The 22031-nt window shown below is 36.4% G+C and overlaps 1 protein-coding gene and 1 non-coding gene across 12 annotated transcripts in view; one reads left to right on the top strand and one right to left on the bottom strand.

Moving 5' to 3' along the window:
• N4BP2 (NEDD4 binding protein 2) overlaps positions 1–22031 on the bottom strand; it is a 104042-nt gene that overhangs the window by 63356 nt on the left and 18655 nt on the right. For 5 of the 11 annotated variants that reach the window (XM_012753950.3, XM_076001206.1, XM_012753953.2 and 2 more), the window contains 3 exons: positions 10477–10819; positions 5376–6522; positions 4537–4661 (listed from right to left, as the gene is read on the bottom strand). In XM_012753950.3, coding sequence (XP_012609404.1) covers positions 4537–4661; positions 5376–6522; positions 10477–10705 — 1501 coding nt within the window. In that variant the 5' untranslated portion in view covers positions 10706–10819. Of the gene's footprint in view, positions 1–4536; positions 4662–5375; positions 6523–8205; positions 8298–10476; positions 10820–12433; positions 12514–22031 lie in introns of those variants that run through there. The other 6 variants (XM_012753939.2, XM_012753944.2, XM_012753965.3 and 3 more) reach the window with 4 other exon arrangements.
• Positions 2271–2372, top strand: LOC142870396 (small nucleolar RNA U13). Its single transcript, XR_012918799.1, has one exon. It is a non-coding gene; the product is annotated as a small nucleolar RNA U13 (small nucleolar RNA).

Raw genomic sequence — 22031 nt, 5'->3', positions numbered from 1 at the left:
TATTAATTTTATTCACTACTCAACTTCTAAATATCACTTTTGAGTACATAAAATATTAAAGTATGGGTAAATGCTGAACAATAATAAATAAATACTAAAGTTATATAATAATCAGACCAAATTATATCATGCTAAAAGCAACAGGATATCATGGTTTAGATTTTGGAACAGAAAATACTTTAGTACAAAAACTAAAATTCAAATAAAGTCTGGAGTTTAGTTAATAATAATGTACCAATTTCCTAGTTTTGACAAAGGTACCACAGTTCATAAGATGTTAACATGAGGGAAAAATGTGTGAACAGTATATAGAAGCTCTCTATACTATCTTTGCAACTTTTCCAGAAATCTAAAATTATTCCAAAACAAAGTTTGAAAACAAACAAAAACATAAATGGACAAATATACATACACAATGTAATGATTTGAAAAAAGAAAACATTATATTGTTGTACAAGGGATTTTCCTATAAAATTACCTTTTTTCTCCCCACCAAGGAATTAGACCATTCAGGAGGTATCATGACAAAGTCTTATAAGGAATTTATCTGGAAGTTTTAAGTTGTCTTTAAACAACTAAATAATGAAAAGATAACCCAATTTAAAAATGGGCAAAGGATACAAACAGACATTTCTCCAAAGAAGATATAAAAATGGTCAATAAGCATACAATAAGATGTTCAACATCATTAGCCATCAGAGAAATGTAATCAAAACCACAATGAGCTACCACTCACACCCACCAGAACAGCTGTCATCAAAAAGACAAATAATAAGTGTTGGTGAAAATGTGGAGAAGCTGAAACTCTTATAAACTATTAGTGGGAACATAAAATGGTGCAATTGCTTTGGAAAACACCTTTGTGGTTCCTAAAAAGGTTAAACATAGACATGTACATTTATAGCAGCATTGTTCACAATAGCCAAAAAGTAGAAAAAACCCATTTGTCCATCAACTGATGAATAGGTTAATAAAATGTGGTATATACATACAATGAACATACAATGAAATATTATTCGGCCATAAAGAGAAATGAAGTACTAATACATGCTACAACATGGATGAACCTTGAAAACATTATGCTAAATGAAAGATGCCAATCACAAAAGACCACATATTGTATGATTCCATTTCTATTAAAATAACCAGAATTGGCCTGGCGCAGTGGCTCACACTGTGGGAGGCCAAAGCAAGAGGACTGCTGAGCTCAGGAGTTCGAGACTAGTCTGAGCAAGCAAACCCTGTCTCTACAAAAAAATAGAAAAATTAACTAGGCATGGTGGTGTGCACCTATAGTCCCAGCTACTGGGGAGGCTGAGACAGAAGGACGCTTGAACTCAGGAGTGTAAGGTTGCAGTGAGCTATGATGAGGCCACTACACGCTATCCCAGGCAACAGACAAGACTCTATCTAAAAAAAAAAAAAACGATGTCCAGAATAGGCAAACCTACAGAGACAAAAAGTACATTGGGGAGAAATGAGTGACTGCTAATGGGTACAGAATTTTTTTGAAGTTATAAAAATTTCCTAAAATTGACTGTGGTGATGAAAACATAATTCTGAATATTAAATTCTAACTTGCATTTTTTTTTTGAGAAGGTCTCACTCTGTCACCTAGGCTAGAGTGCCATGGCATCAGCATAGCTCAAACTCTCAAAGCTCTCAAACTCCTGAGCTCAAGCAGTCTCCCGCCTCAGCCTCCCAGAGTGCTAGGTTTACAGGCATGAGCCACCATGAGCTGCCTAAATTGCATAATTTAAATGGGTGAATTCAGCAGGGCATGGTGGCACATGCCTGTAGTCCCAGCTACTCAAGAGGTTGAGGTGGGAGGGCTGCTTTTGAGCCCAGCGGTTGGAGGCTGCGACCACACTCCAGCCTGGGCAACAGAGTGAGATCCTGTCTCTCTCATTCATTCATAAATAAATAAATAAATATATGGGTGAATTATAGATCAATAAAGTGGTTTTAAAGAGAGTTCTGCCTATTAATATATTATTATTATTATTACTGTGCTTATTGTTGTCATAAGGGCATGCTGAACAAGTGCTAAGCACTTTTATTTTCATTTAACCTTTTCAGCAATCCTGGGATAACTTGCCCAAGATCACACAGCTAGTAACTAGTGAATTCAAGGTTGATCTTCATCACCACATCATACTGCCTCCTTTGTTTTTAGTTGTGTTTGTATTATTTTCATAGTCCTAAGTTCTCACTTTAATTTTTAGTTCAAGAAAGAACTATAATATACAAAAATTTAATAATGTCTGAAAATCCTTTTATAGTTCATAAGCATAATGATTGGGTGTTCACACTCACGTAAAATATGCCTCCCTCAGACCTTGTTACGACATCAGCACATTACCCATCTAACATGAAAGAAAAAATTTTCTAAATTGAAAAATTTTTTAACTTAAAAAAACACCAGTCTCAGAAGAATGGCCAACAAACATATGAAGAAATGCTCAACATCTCTAATCATCAGGGAAATGCAAATCAAAACCACAATGAGATATCACTTAACCCCAGTGAGAATGGCCTTTATCAAAAAATCTCCAAACAATAAATGCTGGCGTGGTTGCGGAGAGAGAGGAACACTCCTACACTGCTGGTGGGACTGCAAACTAGTTCAACCTCTGTGGAAAGCAATATGGAGATACCTTAAAGCGATACAAGTGAATCTACCATTTGATCCAGCAATCCCATTGCTGGGCATCTACCCAAATGATCCAGTGACACTCTACAAAAAAGACACCTGCACTCGAATGTTTATAGCAGCACAATTCATAATTGCAAGGCTGTGGAAACAGCCCAAGTGTCCATCAATCCAAGAATGGATTAATAAAATGTAGTATATGTATACCATGGAGTACTATTCAGCTCTAAGAAACAATGGTGATATAGCACATCTTATATTTTCCTGGTTAGAGCTGGAACCCATACTACTAAGTGAAGTATCCCAAGAATGGAAAAACAAGCACCAGATATATTCTCCAGCAAACTGGTATTAACTGAGTAGCACCTAAGTGGACACATAGGTGCTACAGTAATAGGGTATTGGGCAGGTGGGAGGGGGGAGGGGGGAGGGTATATACATACATAATGAGTGAGATGTGCACCATCTGGGGGATGGTCATGATGGAGACTCAGACTTTTGGGGGGAGCGGGGGATATGGGCATTTATTGAAACCTTAAAATCTGTACCCCCATAATATGCCAAAATAAAAAAAAAATAAAATAAAAAAAAAATACCAGTCTCTAAAGATGGCAAACTCAAGAACCGCCCTCAGAGTGTATTTATCATAAAAGAAGAAAGGCTAAGTAAAATATGCTCTGTGTCTCTTAATAAGAATTCTCCATACAAAATTCAAATTATGCAAATAATTAAACATTTAATAAGAAAATCATCTCAGTGAATAGACAGCTGTACTAATAAGGAAACTAAGGTTTTACCTATGATCTCCCTACAGATTCAGTTTGAAGAGAGCCATTTTATTCTCATACTATCCTCTATAAAAATTATGGTTAACAATGCAAATTGCCTCTTAGAAAACAGGAACCAAAGCATACCAGAAAACTATAACTTCCTTAAGCTATTCTGAGACCTAAGTAGAAAATCAAATTTATTTCTGACAAGATCCTCATTGATTAAATAATACTTAAAAATGCCATACAATATTCTAAGTACCTTATAAAAATTAATTCTTTTGGCTGGGCGTGATGGCTCACACCTGTAATCCTAGCACTGTGGGAGGCTGAGGCGGGAGGATTGTTCAAGGTCAGGAGTTCAAGACCAGCCTGAGCAAGAACAAGACCCCTTCTCTACTAATTGGTCAACTAAAAATATATAGAAAAAATTAGCCGGGCATGTTGGCACATGCCTGTAGTCCTAGCTACTCAGGAGACTGAGGCAGTAGGATCGCTTGCGCCCAGGAGTTTGAGGTTGCTGTGAGCTAGGCTGACGCCACAGCACTCTAGCCCAAGCAACAGAGTGAGATTCTCAAAAAAAAAAATTAATTCTTTTAATCCTCATAACAACTCTGTAAGACCACCTCTTTTACCTCTTATTATGTAACATGAAAATTAATGTTAATTATGGTTATAATTTTATGTATTATATAATCATAGAATTAAAGTGATTATAAATTTAAGTTATATGTCTTACTTATATCTCCCAAAATACAAATATATTAAGTGAATTTTTTTCTTTATATTACTCTTTTTTTTTTTATGAGACAAGGTCTTGCTCTGTCGCCCCAGCTAGAGTGCCATGTCATCATCATAGCTCGCTGCAACCTCAAACTCCTGGGCTCAAGGCTCTCATGTAGCTGGGACTATAGGTGCATGCCAGCACACCCAGCTGTTTTTTCTATTTTTTGTAGAGACCAAGTCTTGCTCTTGCTCAAGCTGGTCTCAAACTCCTGAGCTCAAGCGATCCTCTGACCTCAGCCTTCCAGAGTGCTAGGATTACAGGAATGAGCCACTGTGCCCAGCCTGTATTACTCTTAATATTACCCAGAATCTAATGCTTAGTCTTACCACGATTCTGATTCCATTCATGTGCTTCTCCCAAGTACTTTACATCAAACTGATACTGTCCATTTATGTAAAAATAATCGTCAGTACTAAGAATGACTCCACTCGGATTATCCTCTTGCAAAGTCCTGTGAATAACAAATGGAATTATTTTCATTAATTTTTCTTCTAAATTCCTTCTCCTAACTTTCAAAGTCATAATCCAAATAAATAACTCATATAGTATCATTTAAAAGAGTAAGAATATTATAATATTCAAACAAATCATATTGAAAATCCTCTGAGCAGAAGTTTAACTCCAAAAAAACTGACCTAAGGCAGGTCTATTTTGCTTCATGTAAATTATTATTCAGAAACTTTTTTTTAACATTATAAAGACCTTTATTCTTAACTATATGAAGGTTTGAAGATGAACAAATGGTTAATTATCCTTTTCTGAAGATGTAAAGTCCATTTCTAGAGCATCCATTAAGTGCCAGGCATTGTTTCAACAAAATTGTTTGAAACAAAAAAGACAAAAATTCTTACACAAGGCCACTGTACTCCAGCCTAAGTGACAGTGTGAGACCCTGTCTCTAAAAAACAAACCAAAAAAACTTCTAGAGAACACAAAGTCAGAAAAATTTAGTAAAAAGAGAACATTCTATGGGGACTGGGGACAAGGGCAACATACGTAACCTAAACATTTGTACCCCCATAATATGTAGAAATAATAAAAAAGAGAGAGAGAACATTCTAGAGGTTATTAAAGATCTCTACTAAGCAAAGCATTGTGCATATTCACACTACCTGTTCATATTCAGGCATTAAACTCTTTTTTAAAAACTCAATTAACTTCATACCTTGCCAGAAAAGATTTTCCTGATCCAGGAAGGCCTCTGAGAAGAACAAGAACTAGTCCTACGTAAGATGTTGTCTTCTTTCTTACAACCTGAGAAACGGGGGTTTCTTGTACTTGATAAGCACTTGTTCCTTCTTTGTTCCTCCATACCTTTGTTGGGGAAGTGTGAGAAATAACTGAGGGTGGAAACGTATAGTTGACAGGTCTCCAGTGTGCAGCTGTGGTCACAACAGGAGCTACAAAGCCACGGCTCCCATGAAAGAGGTCCAAAGCAGGAACCCCTGGGCTCCACACTGGCGGAGGGGGAGGCGGCAGCAGCAAAGGGAGGGGAGTGAGTACCGGGCAGTAACTCACATCCTTCCCCTTTGGTGGCAGTTCAGGATGCCTGTGTGGCTTAAAATTGAACCCTTCAGAAGGTACAAACACATCAGAGACAAAAGTCGATTTCTGATCGCCACCTGTACCTGGTAAATCAAGCCCTGGAAGGCTTAAAGGTGCCTGAGGTTCACTGGCATCCAGATGCACAGAAGCTTGAGGGAACTGAGCCTCAGCACACTCAGATTCTAAAAGTTCTTTCTGTTTTTGATCGAGATTGCTACAACCTACAATAGAGTCATTTGCTGGATTTAAAGAACTACTGAGAAGAGAATCTTCTGGGTATTTACCTTCCAATGCCAACATGTTATCCTTTATAAAATGTTTGGACTCATTGAAAACCAAATCTGAAGGAAATGCGTTTGAACTTAATGTGGAGGCAGAATTCTCTAAATTTTCACTGTTCAAATTCATACTGTGTGTAGAAAGAATGGGAGTCATAGTACTTAAATCAGAATTTATAAACTCACTCGGGTCATTAAAACTACTAACATCTTGCAAAGGCAAAAATGAGTATACTTGGTCATCAGGAGAAGAGTTTAATTTCTCAAAAGCATTCTGTATTAAGGAATCCAAGTCTTCAGTTAGCTGCATGTCCAAAAATGAATCCATTTTTGAATCTTCACTCTCTTCTTCAGGAGGACACTTTTCCATTACTTCACTTTCTGCTGCACTTACTTGGTTCTCAGAAGCAATGAAACTTTGTGAAGACGATTCTTCTATCTTGGCATCAGTGGCAGATAACTCTAACAGACAATCCATAGCATTTTCAACTGTACAATAACAAGAACAACAATAACAATAACAAAAATATATAGAGAGAAAAAATTGTATTAAAAACCAGCTAAAATCATACTGGATTTTTGCATCGAATAGAATATAGAGAAAGTTATAATATTCAAGTCATTTTTCCCAAAATTAATATTTTACTAATATACCAAAGTCTACATTAGTGAAAAGTTTGAATGAGAGAGACATGCAGTGTTGTCCTTTCAGACAAACAGTAATAAACTATCAAGTAAATACTTTTTGCTGAATTTATTGAGTAAATGTATAAATATCTGTAATTGTATGTATTACGGTTATTTATAAAGGTCCTCAAGCCAGTTGATTTATTCAACAAATACTTACCTACAGTATGTATTTTTAAGTAGTATTTTACATATTCTCTTAGTAAATCTAATTTATTTATATAGCCCATGCTATGAATTTCATTTAATACAAAAAATATTTATGAGCATGTTCTGTGTATCAGAAATACTTTGTAAAAAGATAAAACAATCCTTGCTACCCTCAAAGGATTTTGCAGTCTAATAGAGGAGATTAAATAATGCACACTTCTGATAATGTACAAATGCTGAGACGTGTATAGGAGACTAAGAAAAGATTCTGCATAAGGTGATATGTGAACTGAACTTGAAGATGAAAAAGTAATATACCAGACACAAGAGGGGGAAAGGTAAACCCAGGCTTGAAAATGCAAACTTTGGCCGGGCCCAATGGCTCACACCTGTAATCCTAGCACTCTGGGAGGCTGAGAAGGGTGGATCGTTTGAGCTCAGGAGTTCAAGACCAGCCTGAGCAAGAGCGAGACTCTGTCACTACTAAAAAAGATAGCAAGAAATTAGCTGGATAACTAAAAATATATAGAAAAAATTAGCTGGGCACGGTGGCACACGCTTATAGTCCCAGCTCCTCAAGAGGCTGAGGCAGGAGGATCGCTTGAGCCCAGGAGTTTGAGGTTTCTGTAAGCAAGGCTGACACCACGGCACTCGAGCCCAGGCAACAGAGTGAGACTCTGTCTCAAAAAAAAAAAAAAAAAACAGAGAGAACAAAAATGCAAAGCTTGTTTAAGGAGTTAAAAAAAGTTGGTTGGAGTGTGGGCACACAGTGGTAGATGAGAAGGAAATCAAACTGGAGAGGGAGACTGGGTGAAACTGGGAAGAGGCCTGTATTTCATGCTAAGAAATATTAATCTTATTTTCTAAGGGAACTTGAGGAAAACTACCAGTCATAGCATTTGAGCTTGAAACTTTATACATATCACCCCACTGAATCCTCAAATAATACTATGAGATATATTATTCCTAGCAAATAGATAAAGAAAAGAAAGTTCAGAAAGTACATTAAGTTGGCCCAAGTCACATAGATAATAAGTGACAGAGCCAGGACTGACGTGTCTGACTCCAATGCTGAGCTCTTTCTGTTATAACACAAATAGGAAGTCATTAGGGTTTTTAAGCATTTGAACTTGAATGGGGGTGTTTCTTTTGTGTTTTATCTTGCTTTAAGGAAGATAAATCAGGAAACAACACAGTAAAGCTCTGGTAATAGCTCTGGTCTGGAGTCAGAACACCAGCATTTAAATCTCCACTGCTGACACCTTGAACAAGTTAATTAACTTCCCTCAATCTCAATTTTCTCATTTGTAATATGGGGATAATAAAAGTACCTACCTCATAGATTGCTGTGAGGATTAAATGACATAATCCATGAAAAAGTGCTGTGCATAAGGACTGGCACCTAGTAAGCACCCAATTAATGTTCCCTTAAGAAGAAAAACAAAGAGGGATTGGAGGGGGCAAGCCTGGCAGAGAGACCAATCAGGAGATCATAGCAATACTACATAGGCTAGAAGCCCTAACAATGAAAAAAATGGAAAAAAAAAGAAGGTGGCAAATTATAAGAAGTATTTCTATGAAAAAAATCTACATGATAGTAAAACCAGAAAGAAAAGATCAACTAAAAAAAAAAAATAATAACATGTATGTGATGAAAAATAGCATTAAGTAAAAATGAGTAAAAGATCAAGATACAGAGATACCACACAAAAGAAAAGTCCTTATACAATTGTTGGGAAAAATTAAAACCATGATATGAAAACAACAAAAAAGTGAATGAACAATTTACACAAGAATATAATTAATGAACAATTGTGTACAAAAATGTTCGTCATTCCTCTATATTAAAAAAACACAAATTTTTAATAAAAGGTACAATTTTATTCCCATATTCCCATTAAAATCTTAAAATACTATGACACAATGCTGAAAAGGCTATGGCAACACCACTACAGTTATACGGTGCTGGTGGCATTACAAACTGGCGCATGTCATTTGGTAGGCAATTCAGCAGTATAGTTAAAAGAGCCAAAAGCCCTGTGACGCAAGAAAGTAAAGCTCTGAGACTAAGAAAAAAAAACAAAAGAAAGAAGAAGCTATTTTTACCAAGATGTTCTCTGTAATATTAATTATTCATGAAAAACTTAGATATAATTAAAGAGAGCACAACACCACAGTAAAGTAGAAAACTATTAAAAATATAGATTTCAGCGACACCGAAAAAATGCTTACGTTAAATTAAAAAAGGAGAATACACAATTTCATCAATGCTATTACTTAAACTATTCAAATATCAAGTGTTTCTGAATAAAGTCTACAGAAGATTCTGGAAGACAGAAAAAAGTTTTTTGTTAGGGTACAGGGTAATATAGTTTTCTTGTAATTCTCCATTGCTATGTTAAGTGTATGTGTAACAAATAAATTTTAAAGACATCAAAATGAGGACATAAATGTTGAAGACACTTTTATATCACTATATACTATCATTTCTGAGCATTATGTGCACTTCTAAGACCTGGTTCTCTGCGTACATAACAAGCTAAATAAGATGCTCACATCACAAGTCACTCAACGACTGAAATAGAAGTTTAACATGCATTACTAAAACTTCACAAATCTAGAATAATTTTATCTTATACTAATCATGGCCAATAATACTGAGTCATCAACATTTAATTTACTCATTCAGCCAATTTACATAGATTCCCTTCTGTCTATAAACATACTTCTAAATGATTAATTACCAGTTATTAATATTAATAATACTGATTATTTTACCAAAAACAAAAAACAAAACTCAATCCTCACCAAAAAAGTCCTATAGGACATACTATTATTTTTCTCATTAATGGATTAGAAAAATGAGAGGTTAGTGGCAGAGCTAGGATAGGAATCCAATCCAGGTTTCTTAACTCCAAAGCCAATGTTCTGAAACCACATTACTCTATTAGCCTCAACTCTTAATCAGGTCTTATTTTCATAATTATAATTACCTAGTCACTTCATAAATATTTACTAAGCTCCCAATATGGGTCATTTGCTATTTTATGGGTTGGATACACAGCAGTAAAACAAAACAGTTTTTAAAACCTCTGTCTTTATGGAGCTTACATTCTGAACAGTGGTTCTCAACCAAATACAATTTTGCCTCCCAGGGGACAAATGACAATATATGGAGACATTTTTGATTGTCACAACTGAAGAGGTGGAGTGCTGCTTGCATCTAGTGGGTGGTACAGGCCAGGGATGCTGATAAACATCCTATACTGCACAGGAGAGCCACTCACAACAAAGATTTATGCAGCCCAAAATGCCAATAGTGCCAACCTGTTCTAGAGGGAAGATAAAAAGAGATAAAACATAGAATATGATATCTATGTATATGTCATACATCTAGAACTATACATTTCTTAAGAGCAGAAACGATGCTTTATTCTTCAAACCCCTCATAATACCAAACTTAATAACTTGCCCACAGCAGATGCTTAATAAATGAAGAATAAAATGGGAATAACACAGTCATTTTTCTATGTTACTATTGGTCATAGCATAGTACATAAAGTCTTCTTATAAGATGCAAAGGGTTCAAACTAAACTTTTTCTCACCTTTGAAATCACATTCAGAAAGCATCAAATACACTACATCAGGATCCAGATCAGAAAACATCTCTGAGATACTGGTGAAGAGTTCTTCCTGATCAACTTTTGTCTCACCCATGGAAGGAAGAGTAGCAGTTGGCTCCTCATGACTAGTAACACTGGATACGACAACTTCCTTAGAGTTTGCAGTCTTCCGAAAAGGATTTCCCCCAACATTTTTCTTTCTCCTTGGCATTCTGACTTCCAAAACTAAAATGTTTCCCTTTTCTTATTTAAGATGTTTGATATTTAAGTCATAATTCAAAGAAAACAGGGTTAAATATCTTGCACAATCCCGCTGTAAAAGGACCTAAAATAGAAAGCAATTAAAAACACTCAGACTATATATTTCCACTTCTAAAATCGAATGACATCTTTATTTAACTCTAAGAAAGTACCATCCACTCTGGCAGCGAAACCAAAAGGTAGTCAATTTCTCTCTCCAAAATATTCAGGTTTTGCCAGTAATGAACATGTTAAAAATTAAGATATTAACAAAATGTAATATATTTCAGAACAGTTAGTATACTGTTTTAATACCATTGTTTCATTTTTAAAAAGCAGAAGGCAGTATTCATAAATATAACTAGAATGCCTACTGAACACCTACAGTCATATATCTAATAGGTATCATAAATTTAACATGTCCAAAACTGAGCTCCTGATCAGCCCCTTCAAACCTGCTCTTCCCAGTCTTTCCGATCTCAGTTAATGCAACTCCATGCTTCCAATTGCTCAGGCCAAAAATCTTGTAATGACCCTTGACTACTCTCATCCCACATCCAACTGATAAGCCAATTTTGTCAGTGTAACCCCCAAAATGTATTCAGAACACGATCATCCCTCACCACCTCCACTGCTACCATCCTACAATTAATTAGCTACCACAGCCTCTTGCCTGAATTACTGTGACATTCTCCCTTCCAATCGCCCTGTTGCCACCCTTGCCCCTTAAGTCTATTTAGCACAGAAGCCAGAGTGACTCAATTAAACTGTACGCTGGATCAAGCCTCTCCTCTGCTAAACCATCCATTAGCTTCCTACCTCACAAAGGATAAAAGCCGGAGCCCTTAAAATGGCCCATAAAGTGAACCCTTGTTACCTCCACACAGTTGCCCATAACCTTCTTTCCCTAACTTGTACCACTTCAGCCGCACTTAGCGTCCTTTCTCTGCTTCAAACACAACATCCATGCACTCCCGGGGAATCTTTATATCTTGGTTCCCTCTACCTGAACTATTTTTCTCACAGGTATCTATAAGATTTATTTCTTCACCACCTCCTCATCATTACTCAAATGTTACCTTCTCAGGAACTCAGTCCCCCAACACCATTTATCCCTCTTTTCTACTTGAATCTTCTACGTAGGAATTATTATCTCCTAACATAGCATATGTTTTATTGATTTATTTACTATCTGTACTCAGACAAAGTGTAAGCTCCACAAGGGCAGGGATTCATATCCAAAACTAAATGTCTAATTTTTACGAAAATGTGCTTTAGCCATTGGGTATGACTACCATCATCTTTCACCTATATTCCTGTCTCTTAACTGGTTTCCCTGCTTGCATTCATGCCCCCTACAGTCTATTTTCAACATAGCAGCCAGAACAATCTTTATACAACCTAAGTCAGATTGAATCTGGGTCTGCTCCAAACCCTCAAGTGGTTCGCCACACCATGCAAAGTAAAAGCTAAAGTTCTTACAATGGCCTACTTCCCTTCTAGCCCTTGATATATTCTTCCCCAAGATATTTGCATTGCTAACTCCCTCACTTCTTCAAATCTTTGTTGAAGTATCATATACAATGATTTCTTTGACTATCCAACTGAATATCACATACCCCACTTCCTCTATCCCAATCTCCTCTTTTCTGCTAACCCCCATTGCCTTAATCACCATCTAACATACTATAAAATTTACCTTTTAATTAAATCTGTGTCATAGCTCTTTCCACCTTCCAGAACTGCACTGCCAATATGGCAGCCACCAGCCACATGTGCCTATTTAAATTTAAATTAATTATAATTAAATAAAATTACATGTTTATAAATTAATATCAGATATAAGTAGAATTCAGAGCAAAGAAAATTATCAGAGACAAAGAAGGACATTATATAATGATAAAGGATCAGTCCACCAAGAAGACACAGCAATGCTAAGTGTGTATGCACTAAACAACATAGCTATAAAATAGGTGAAACAAAAAATTCTCAGAGCTGAAAGGAGAAATAGACAAATTCACAATTATAGCTGGAGACTTCAATACTACTCTATCAACAATTGACAGTACTAGACAGAAAATCAGCAAGGATAAAGAACCCCAAAAAAGGTGGGTGCAGTAGCTCATGCCTGTAATCCTAACACTCTGGGAGGTTGGGGGGTGGGGATTGCTTGAGGTCAGGAGTTCAAGACCAGCCTAAGCAAGAGCAAGACCCCATCTCTACAAAAATAGAAAAAAATTAGCTGGGCACGTGGTGGCATGTGCCTACAGTCCCAGCTACTTAGGAGGCTGAGGCAGGAGAATGGCTTGAGCCCAGGAGTTTGAGGTGGTTGTGAGTTAGGCTGACTGACACCATGACACCCTAGCCCAGGGAACAGAGTGAGACTCTGTCTCAAAAAAAAAACAAACCAACAACAACAAAAAAAAATCACCAACAATTGAGGATCTAATCAACATTTATGGAAGATTCCACCCAATAACAGCAGAATATACATTCTTTTCAAGTGCCCACTGAACATTTACCAAGATAGACCATATCCTAGGCTATAAAACAAATCTCAACAAATTTAAAAGAACTGAAATTGTACAGAATATATTCTCCAACCATAATGGAATCAAACTAGAAATCAATAATAGAATAATAACATGAAAATCTCCAAGCAATATAGTTCTAAATAATTCATGGATCAAAGATGAAGTCTCAAAGAAAATTTTAAAATTACATTGAACTGAATGCAAATGAAAATACACCATATCAAAATGTGTAGGATACACCTAAAGCAGTGATAACAAAGAAATTTTTAGCACTAAATGCATACATTAGAAAAAAGGAAAAGTCTCAAATCAATAATCTAAACCCTTACCACAAGAGCGTAGAAAAAGAAGAGCAGGCCAGGCACAGTGGCTCACACCTATAATCCTAGCACTCTGGGAGGCTGAGGCAGGAGGATCGCTAAATGTCAGGAGTTCGAGACCAGACTGAGCAAGAGCGAGACCCCGCCTCTACTATAAATAGAAAGAAATTAATTGGCCATTAGAAAAAATTAGCCAGGCATGGTGGTGCATGTCTGTAGCCCCAGCTACTCGGGAGGCTGAGGCAGAAGGATTGCTTAAGCCCAGGAGTTTGAGGTTGCTATGAGCTAGGCTGATGCCATGGCAGAGCAAAAGAGTGAGACTCTGTCTCAAAAAAAATAAAAAAAAAGAAGAGCAAAATTAAGAAAATAATAAAGATAATAGCAAATAACAATTAAATTTGAAAGAGAAAAACAGTTAAAAAAACCAATGAAACAAATTGCTGGTTCACTGAAATGATCAATAAAATTGACAAACCTCTAGCAAAAATTACAAAGAAAAAAGAGAGAAGACACAAATTACCAATGTTAGGAATGAAAACAGACCTAGGAACAACTACACACACAAAAGTTTGACAGCTTATATGAAAGAGATTACTTTCTCAAAAACCACAAATTACCACAACTCACTCACTAAGAAACAGATAAAGGCATTATATTTTTTAATGAAATTTAATTCATAATTTTAAAACTCCCAAAAAAGAAATCTCTATAGCCAAATGGCATTAATGGAGAATTCTAACAAACAATTTTAAGAAAAATTAACATTAATCCTACAAAATTTCTCCCTGGAAATCAGAGAAAATACTTCCAATTCACTTTATGACATTAGTATTATTCTGATATCAAAACCAGACAAAGCCAGTATGAAAAAAGAAAACTACAGACTAATATCCCTCATGAATATAGACACAAAAATCCTTAACAGAACACTAGTAAATAAAATTCAGCAATATATAAAAGAATTATACATCATGATGAAACAATATTTATTCCAGGAATGTAAGGCTAGTTCAAAATTCAAAAATCTGTAATCCACCATCATATCTGGCTAACAAAGAAAAAACACAATCATATCAATCAATGCAGGAAAAATATGACAAAATCCAACACCCATTCATGATAACTACTAGAAAAATAGCAACAGAGGGGAACCTCCTCAACTTAATAAAAGCACCTAAAAAAAAACCTATAGCTAACATTACATTTAGTGGTGAAATACTAAATGATTTCCTCCTAAAATCAGGAACAAGGCAAGGATGTCTACTCTCACCACTTTGATTCAACGTAATGCTAGAAGTTCTAGCCTGTGAAATAAGACCACAAAAAAGGAAATAAAATGCACACAGATCAGGAAGGAAGAAATAAAATTGTCCCTATTTGTAGATGATATGCTTGTCTATGTAGAAAATCCCAAAGAATCTATAAAGTCTCCAAAAAAAGAAGTGAGTTCAGCAAGGTTGCAGGAACAAGATAAACATACAAAAGCAATTGTATTTATATATACCAGCAATAAAAACATGGAAACTGAAGTTAAAAACACAATAGTTTCACAATTGCTCCAAAAATATAGTAAGTTCTCACTTAACACTGTCAATAGGTTCTTGAAAACTGCAACTTTAAAATGAAACAAATTAGAGAAGGTCCTTGAATAATGTCCTCCTTTCATTCATTTCATTGTAACGTTGTTGAAGAAAAAATTGATTTTGTTATACATTATTTCAGTTAAAGGCAGTTTCCAAGAATGCATTGACAATGTTAAGTGAGGATTTACTGTACTTGGGTATAAACCTAACAAAACAAGTGCAAGAATTATATGCTGAAAATTACAAAAGAGTAATGAAAGAAATCATGTTAACAGACTAGAAGACTCAATATAGTGAAGATATCAATTCTCAAATTGATATAAAGTTTAATATAATTCCTATCAAAAGGCAAGTTTTTTTATAGATATAGACAATATTATTCTAAAATGTATAAGACAAAGGAACTAGAATAGCTAAAATAGCTTTGAAAAAGAACAGAGTAGGAAGAATCAGTCAACTTAATTTTAAGAGTTGTTACATAAATACACTAATTAAGACCAAGTGGTATCAGTGGAGGTCCAGACAGACATATAGAAGTAATAAGAGATTATAGATCTGCGAATAGGAAAACCCAGAAATAATCAACAAAAATATGCCCAACTGATTTCTGACCAAGTTGCAAAAGCAATTCAATGGAGAAAAGACAACCTTTTCAACAAATGATTCTGGAGCAAGTAGATCTCACAGGTAAAAAATAAACTTTGAAGGCCGGGCGCTGTGGCTCACGCCTTGTAATCCTAGCTCTTGGGAGGCCGAGGCGGGCGGATTGTTCAAGGTCAGGAGTTCAAAACCAGCCTGAGCAAGAGCGAGACCCCGTCTCTACTATAAACAGAAAGAAATTAATTGGCCAACTGATATATATATATATATATATAAAAAAAAAAAATTAGCCAGGCATAGTGGCACATGCCTGTAGTCCCAGCTACTCGGGAGGCTGAGGCAGAAGGATCACTCGAGCCCAGGAGTTTGAGGTTGCTGTGAGCTAGGCTGACGCCACGGCACTCACTCTAGCCTGGACAACAAAGTGAGACTCTGTCTCAAAAAAAATAAATAAATAAATAAATAAATAAACTTTGACCTAAGTCTCACACTTTACAGAAAAATTAACTCAAAATGGATTGCAGATGTAAATGTAAGACATAAAACTAAAAAACTTTTAGGGGAAAAAAACACAAAATCTTCAGGATCTAGGGTTAGGCAAAAACACCAAAATCATGATCCATAAAAGAAAAACAAATTGCACTTCATCAAATAAAAACTTTTGTTGCGGCCCGGCGCTGTGGCTCACGCCTGTAATCCTAGCTCTTGGGAGGCCGAGGCGGGCGGATTGCTCAAGGTCAGGAGTTCAAAACCAGCCTGAGCAAGAGCGAGACCCCGTCTCTACTATAAATAGAAAGAAATTAATTGGCCAACTGATATATATATAAAAAATTAGCCGGGCATGGTGGCACATGCCTGTAGTCCCAGCTACCCGGGAGGCTGAGGCAGAAGGATCACTGGAGCCCAGGAGTTTGAGGTTGCTGTGAGCTAGGCTGACGCCACGGCACTCACTCTAGCCTGGGCAACAAAGCGAGACTCTGTCTCAAAAAAAAAAAAAAAAAAAAAAAAAAACAAAAACAAAAACTTTTGTTGTGTGAAAGGCCCTGTTGAGAGGATAAAAAGACAAGCTATGAACTGGGAGAATATATTTGCATACCACATATGTGACAAAGAACTAGTATCTAAAACACATAAAGAACTTATCAAAACTCAACAGTAAAAACAAAACCCAACAATTCAATTAGAAAATCAGCAAAATTAGAGGAAAAAACATTACACCACAGAGGACTTACAGATGGCAAGTAAGTACATAAAAAGATGTTCAATATCATTAGCCATTAAGTAAGTACAAATTAAAACTACAATGAGATTTTACTTACCTATCAAATTGGGCTAAAAAAAATACGGGCAATACCAAATGATGGCAAGACTTCAGACAAACTAGATCATACATTACTAATGAGAATGTAAAATGTAGTCACTCTGGAAAATATTTTGCAGTTTCTTTAAAAGCAAAATATGCAACTACCATACAACTCAGCAACTGCATTTCTTGGCATTTATCCCTGAGGACTGAAAAATCGCATTCATCCAAAAGCCCATACATAAATATTTACAGCAGTTTTATCCATAAAAATCAACAACTGGAAACAACTCAGATGTCCTTCAATGCATAAACACCTAAACAAACTATGGTACCTTCATTCCATGAAATAACTAGTCAGCAATAAAAAACATACTACCGATACATACAACAACCTAAATGAAATTCCAGAAAATTCTGCTGAGTAAAAAAAGGCAACCCTAAAAAGGTTATATACTAAATTGTTCCATTTACAAAACATTCTTTAAATGACAAAATTATAGACATGCAGAACAGATTAGTGGTGCCAAGGCTTAAAAAGGGGGTGGGACAATAGCAAAAGTGTGGAAACAACCCAGGTGCCCATCAATACATGAGTGGATCAATAAAATGTGGTATATGTATACCATGGAGTACTACTCAGCTTTAAGAAACAATGGTGATATAGCACCTCTTGTATATTCCTGGATACAGCTGGAACCCATTCTACTAAGTGAAGTATCTCAAAAATGGAAAACCCAGCACCACATGTACTCACCAGCAAATTGGTATTAACGGATCAACACTTAAGTGGACATATAGGAGTAACATTTATCGGGTGTCGGGCGGGTGGGAGGAGGGGGGGGCATGGGCATTATACGTAACCTTAACATTTGTACCCCCATAATATGCTGAAATAAAAATAAATAAATAGGCCGGGCGCTGTGGCTCACGCCTGTAATCCTAGCTCTTGGGAGGCCGAGGCGGGCGGATTGCTCAAGGTCAGGAGTTCAAAACCAGCCTGAGCAAGAGCGAGACCCCGTCTCTACTATAAATAGAAAGAAATTAATTGGCCAACTGATATATATATAAAAAATTAGCCGGGCATGGTGGCGCATGCCTGTAGTCCCAGCAACTCGGGAGGCTGAGGCAGGAGGATTGCTTGAGCCCAGGAGTTTGAGGTTGCTGTGAGCTAGGCTGACGCCACGGCACTCACTCTAGCCTGGACAACAAAGTGAGACTCTGTCTCAAAAAAATAAATAAATAAATAAATAAATAGATAAATAAATAGATAAATAAATAGATAAATAAATAGATAAATAAATAAATAAATAAATAAATAAATAAATAAATAAATAAATAAATAAATAAAGGGGGTGGGAGAAGGAGAGAAGTAGGTATGACTACACAGGGCAACTTCAGGGATCCCTGTGGTGATAGAAATGTTCTGGACCTTGACTATTTTAATGTTAATATCATGGTTGTCATCTTGTACTATTTTTTTACAAAGATGTTACCACTGGGGAAAACTGAGTAAAGAGTATAGATTTCTCTGTATAATTTATTTCAACTGCATGTGAATCTATAATATCTCAAAATAAAAAGTTTAATTTTGAAAAAAGTATGTAAAATTCAAATAAAACTCCTCTGTGTGTAACTATTAATATAAAGAGCTCCCTGCCCACTTCCCCTCCAAAAAAGGAAGAGGAGAGGAAAGAAGAAAAGAAGTGGGGAGGAAAAAGGGGGTAAGATTTTGGGGGTTTTCCCCCTAATAGAAGAAAAGAGGCGGAGAAACAACAGTAAGAACATGAAGATTTGAGCTATGCAATAAATATAACTTGATATAATTGATATCTATAGAACACTAGGCCCAATGGCCACAGTATACAATTTGCCTTTTTCATAGAGACAAGGTCTCACTATGTTGCCCAGGTTGGAGTGCAGTGGCTATTCACAGGTGTCATCCCACTACTCATCAGCACAAGAGTTTTGATCTGCTCAGTTCACCCCTGCTTAGGCAACAAGAAAGTAAGTCACCATACTGATACCCAATTTAGTACCTAATTTAGTATCTGATCAGCATCAGGAACTATAGCTCAGAACTATAACCCAGAACTCCTGGGCTCAACCAACGCTTTCACCTCAGCTGCCACAGTGCTGGGACTACAGGCATGCACCACTGTGCCTAGCTACAATGTACTTTCAAGTGCATGTGGAATTATGGTAGAAATCACCAGCAAAAATGTAATTAGAACCCAACTGCTTGAAAATTTAAAAATACATTTTGGCCAGGCGAGGTGGCTCACGCCTGTAATCCTAGCACTCTGGGAGGCCAAGGCAGGAGGATTGCTTGAGCTCAGGAGTTCGAGACCAGCCTGAGCAAGAGTGAGACCTCATCTCTACTAAAAGTAGAAAGAAATTAATTGGCCAACTAAAAATATATATTCAAAAAATTAGCTGGGCATGGTGGCACATGCCTGTAGTCCCAGCTACTCGGGAGGCTGAGTCAGGAGGACCACTTAAGCCCAGGAGTTTGAGGTTGCTGTGAGCTAGGCTGATGCCATGGCACTCTAGCCCAGGCAACAGAGTGAGTCTCTGTCTCAAAAAAAAAATATATATATATATATTTTTTGTACCAAATAAAAATTTTTACATATCCAAATTTGTTTAATGCAACAAAAATCATGCATAGAAATAAAATACATATAAACGATATATTAAAAAAGAAGAAAGGCTAAAAAAAATCAATGATCTAATTAAGCATCTAACACAAGCAGCTGGAAAATAGCAAACCAAACCAAAAGAAACTAGAAAGAATGAAATAATAAAGAGCAGAAAGTGGAAAACAAATATACATCCATGGTTTGCATAAGTTGGCTAAAAAAAGAAAAGGAAAGAAAACAAATATACACGACTCTGGGAGGCTAAGTTAGGAGGATTGCTCGAGGTAAGGAGTTCGAGACCAGCCTGAGCAAAAGCAAGACCCTGTCTCTATTAAAAATAGAAAGACTTAAACTTTAAATGAAATGATCTAACTATTTTTTAACTGTAGAGCCAGTGAATTTATTTATTTAAATGCACATCACACCATATCTGACACAACAAAATCTGATAGTCCTATATTAATTAAAGAAACTTAAAACCTTCCCACACAGAAAATCCCAGGTATGGATGGCTTCATCAGTAAATTCCACTAAATAACCTGCTAGAGAATAGAAAAAGACAAAACACTTCTCAACTCATTTTATGAAGCCAGCCTAACCCTGATACCAACACCTTACAAAAACATTAAAAGACAATAGATGCAATATTCCAAAACAAATTATTAAAATAGTGATAGATAAATTGTATGAGTGACATGTTTTATGATATAAAAATTACATCAGTGGCCGGGCGCGGTGGCTCACGCTTGTAATCCTAGCACTCTGGGAGGCCGAGGCGGGCGGATTGCTCAAGGTCAGACCCCGTCTCTACTATAAAAAATAGAAAGAAATTAATTGGCCAACTAATATATATATATAAAAAAAAAATTAGCCGGGCATGGTGGCACGTGCCTGTAGTCCCAGCTACTCGGGAGGCTAAGGCAGTAGGATTGCTTAAGCCCAGGAGTTTGAGGTTGCTGTGAGCTAGGCTGATGCCACGGCACTCACTCTAGCCTGAGCAACAAAGCAAGACTCTGTCTCCAAAAAAAAAAAAAAAAAATCCTAAAAAAAAAAAAAAAATTACATCAGTGATTTATGAAAAGAATAATGTACCACAATTCACTTGAATTTAACATATAAAGTTGTTTTAATATTTAAAAATCAATCAATGTAATTCCTGACATTAACAAAATAAAGAGAAATCACATAATCAATTCAATGTATGTAGAAAAAGCACTTGAAAAAAGTCATTTACTCTACACATCATAAAAAACCCTACACAAACTAGAAATAGAAGGGAACTGATAAAAACACAAAGAAAAAAACACTCATACTTAATTGTGGATTGGCAAAAACTTTCTTTTTTTTTTTTTTTTTTTTTTTTTGAGACACAGTCTCAACTCTGTTGCCCAGGCTAGAATGCTGTGGCATCAGCCTAGCTCACAGCAACCTCAAACTCCTGGGCTCAAGCAATCCTCCTGCCTCAGCCTCCCAAGTAGCTGGGACTACAGGCATGTGCCACCATGCCCAGCTAATTTTTTCTATATATATTAGTTGGCCAATTAATTTCTTTCTATTTATAGTAGAGACAGGGTCTCGCTCTTGCTCGGGCTGGTTTCGAACTCCTAACCTCGAGCAATCCGCCCACCTCGGCCTCCCAGAGTGCTAGGATTACAGGCGTGAGCCACCGCACCTGGCCTGAAAACATTCCCTCTGCAATCAGAAATGAAACAAAGATTCTTGCTATCACCACTTTTCTACTATCTTGTACCGGAGATCACAGCCAGAGCATTAAACTTGAAAAGCAAATAAAAGTTAAAAGGATAGGAAAAGAAAATATAGAACTACCATTATTAACATATTTTGCATACACACAAAATCCAAAAGAATATATAGTTATCTATTGGATTAATCAGATTATTTACCAAAGTTGATGGATTGTGTTTCTTTATACCAGCAACAATTAGAAAACAAATTTAAATTTAATCCAATAGTCAATTCTCAGTCTTTATCTTTCTAGACTTATCAGCAACATTTACACAGTTGAGCAGTCTCTCCTCCTAAGAACTTGGTTTCTTCTCCTGAGGACATTGCCATTCAGGATTTTCTCATCTCTCAACTTGGAAATGATGGAGTATTCCAGGACTCAGTACTAGTGCCTCTTATCCACGCCCTTAGTAATCTCATCCAGTCTCAAGGCTTTAAACGCTATCAACATGCTAACAAATTTGCATCTCCAACCAGCACCTTGTCTCTGACCCTAGACCCACAAACTACCCACTGAACATCTCTATTTTGTGCATTTAATAAACATCTCAAACCAGGCATGTTTAAAA

Source organism: Microcebus murinus, chromosome 3 (genome assembly GCF_040939455.1).
Source record: "Microcebus murinus isolate Inina chromosome 3, M.murinus_Inina_mat1.0, whole genome shotgun sequence".
Taxonomy (NCBI): domain Eukaryota; kingdom Metazoa; phylum Chordata; class Mammalia; order Primates; family Cheirogaleidae; genus Microcebus; species Microcebus murinus.
Note: the sequence above shows the minus strand (reverse complement) of the source record. Positions and strands in the feature narration are given on the sequence as shown.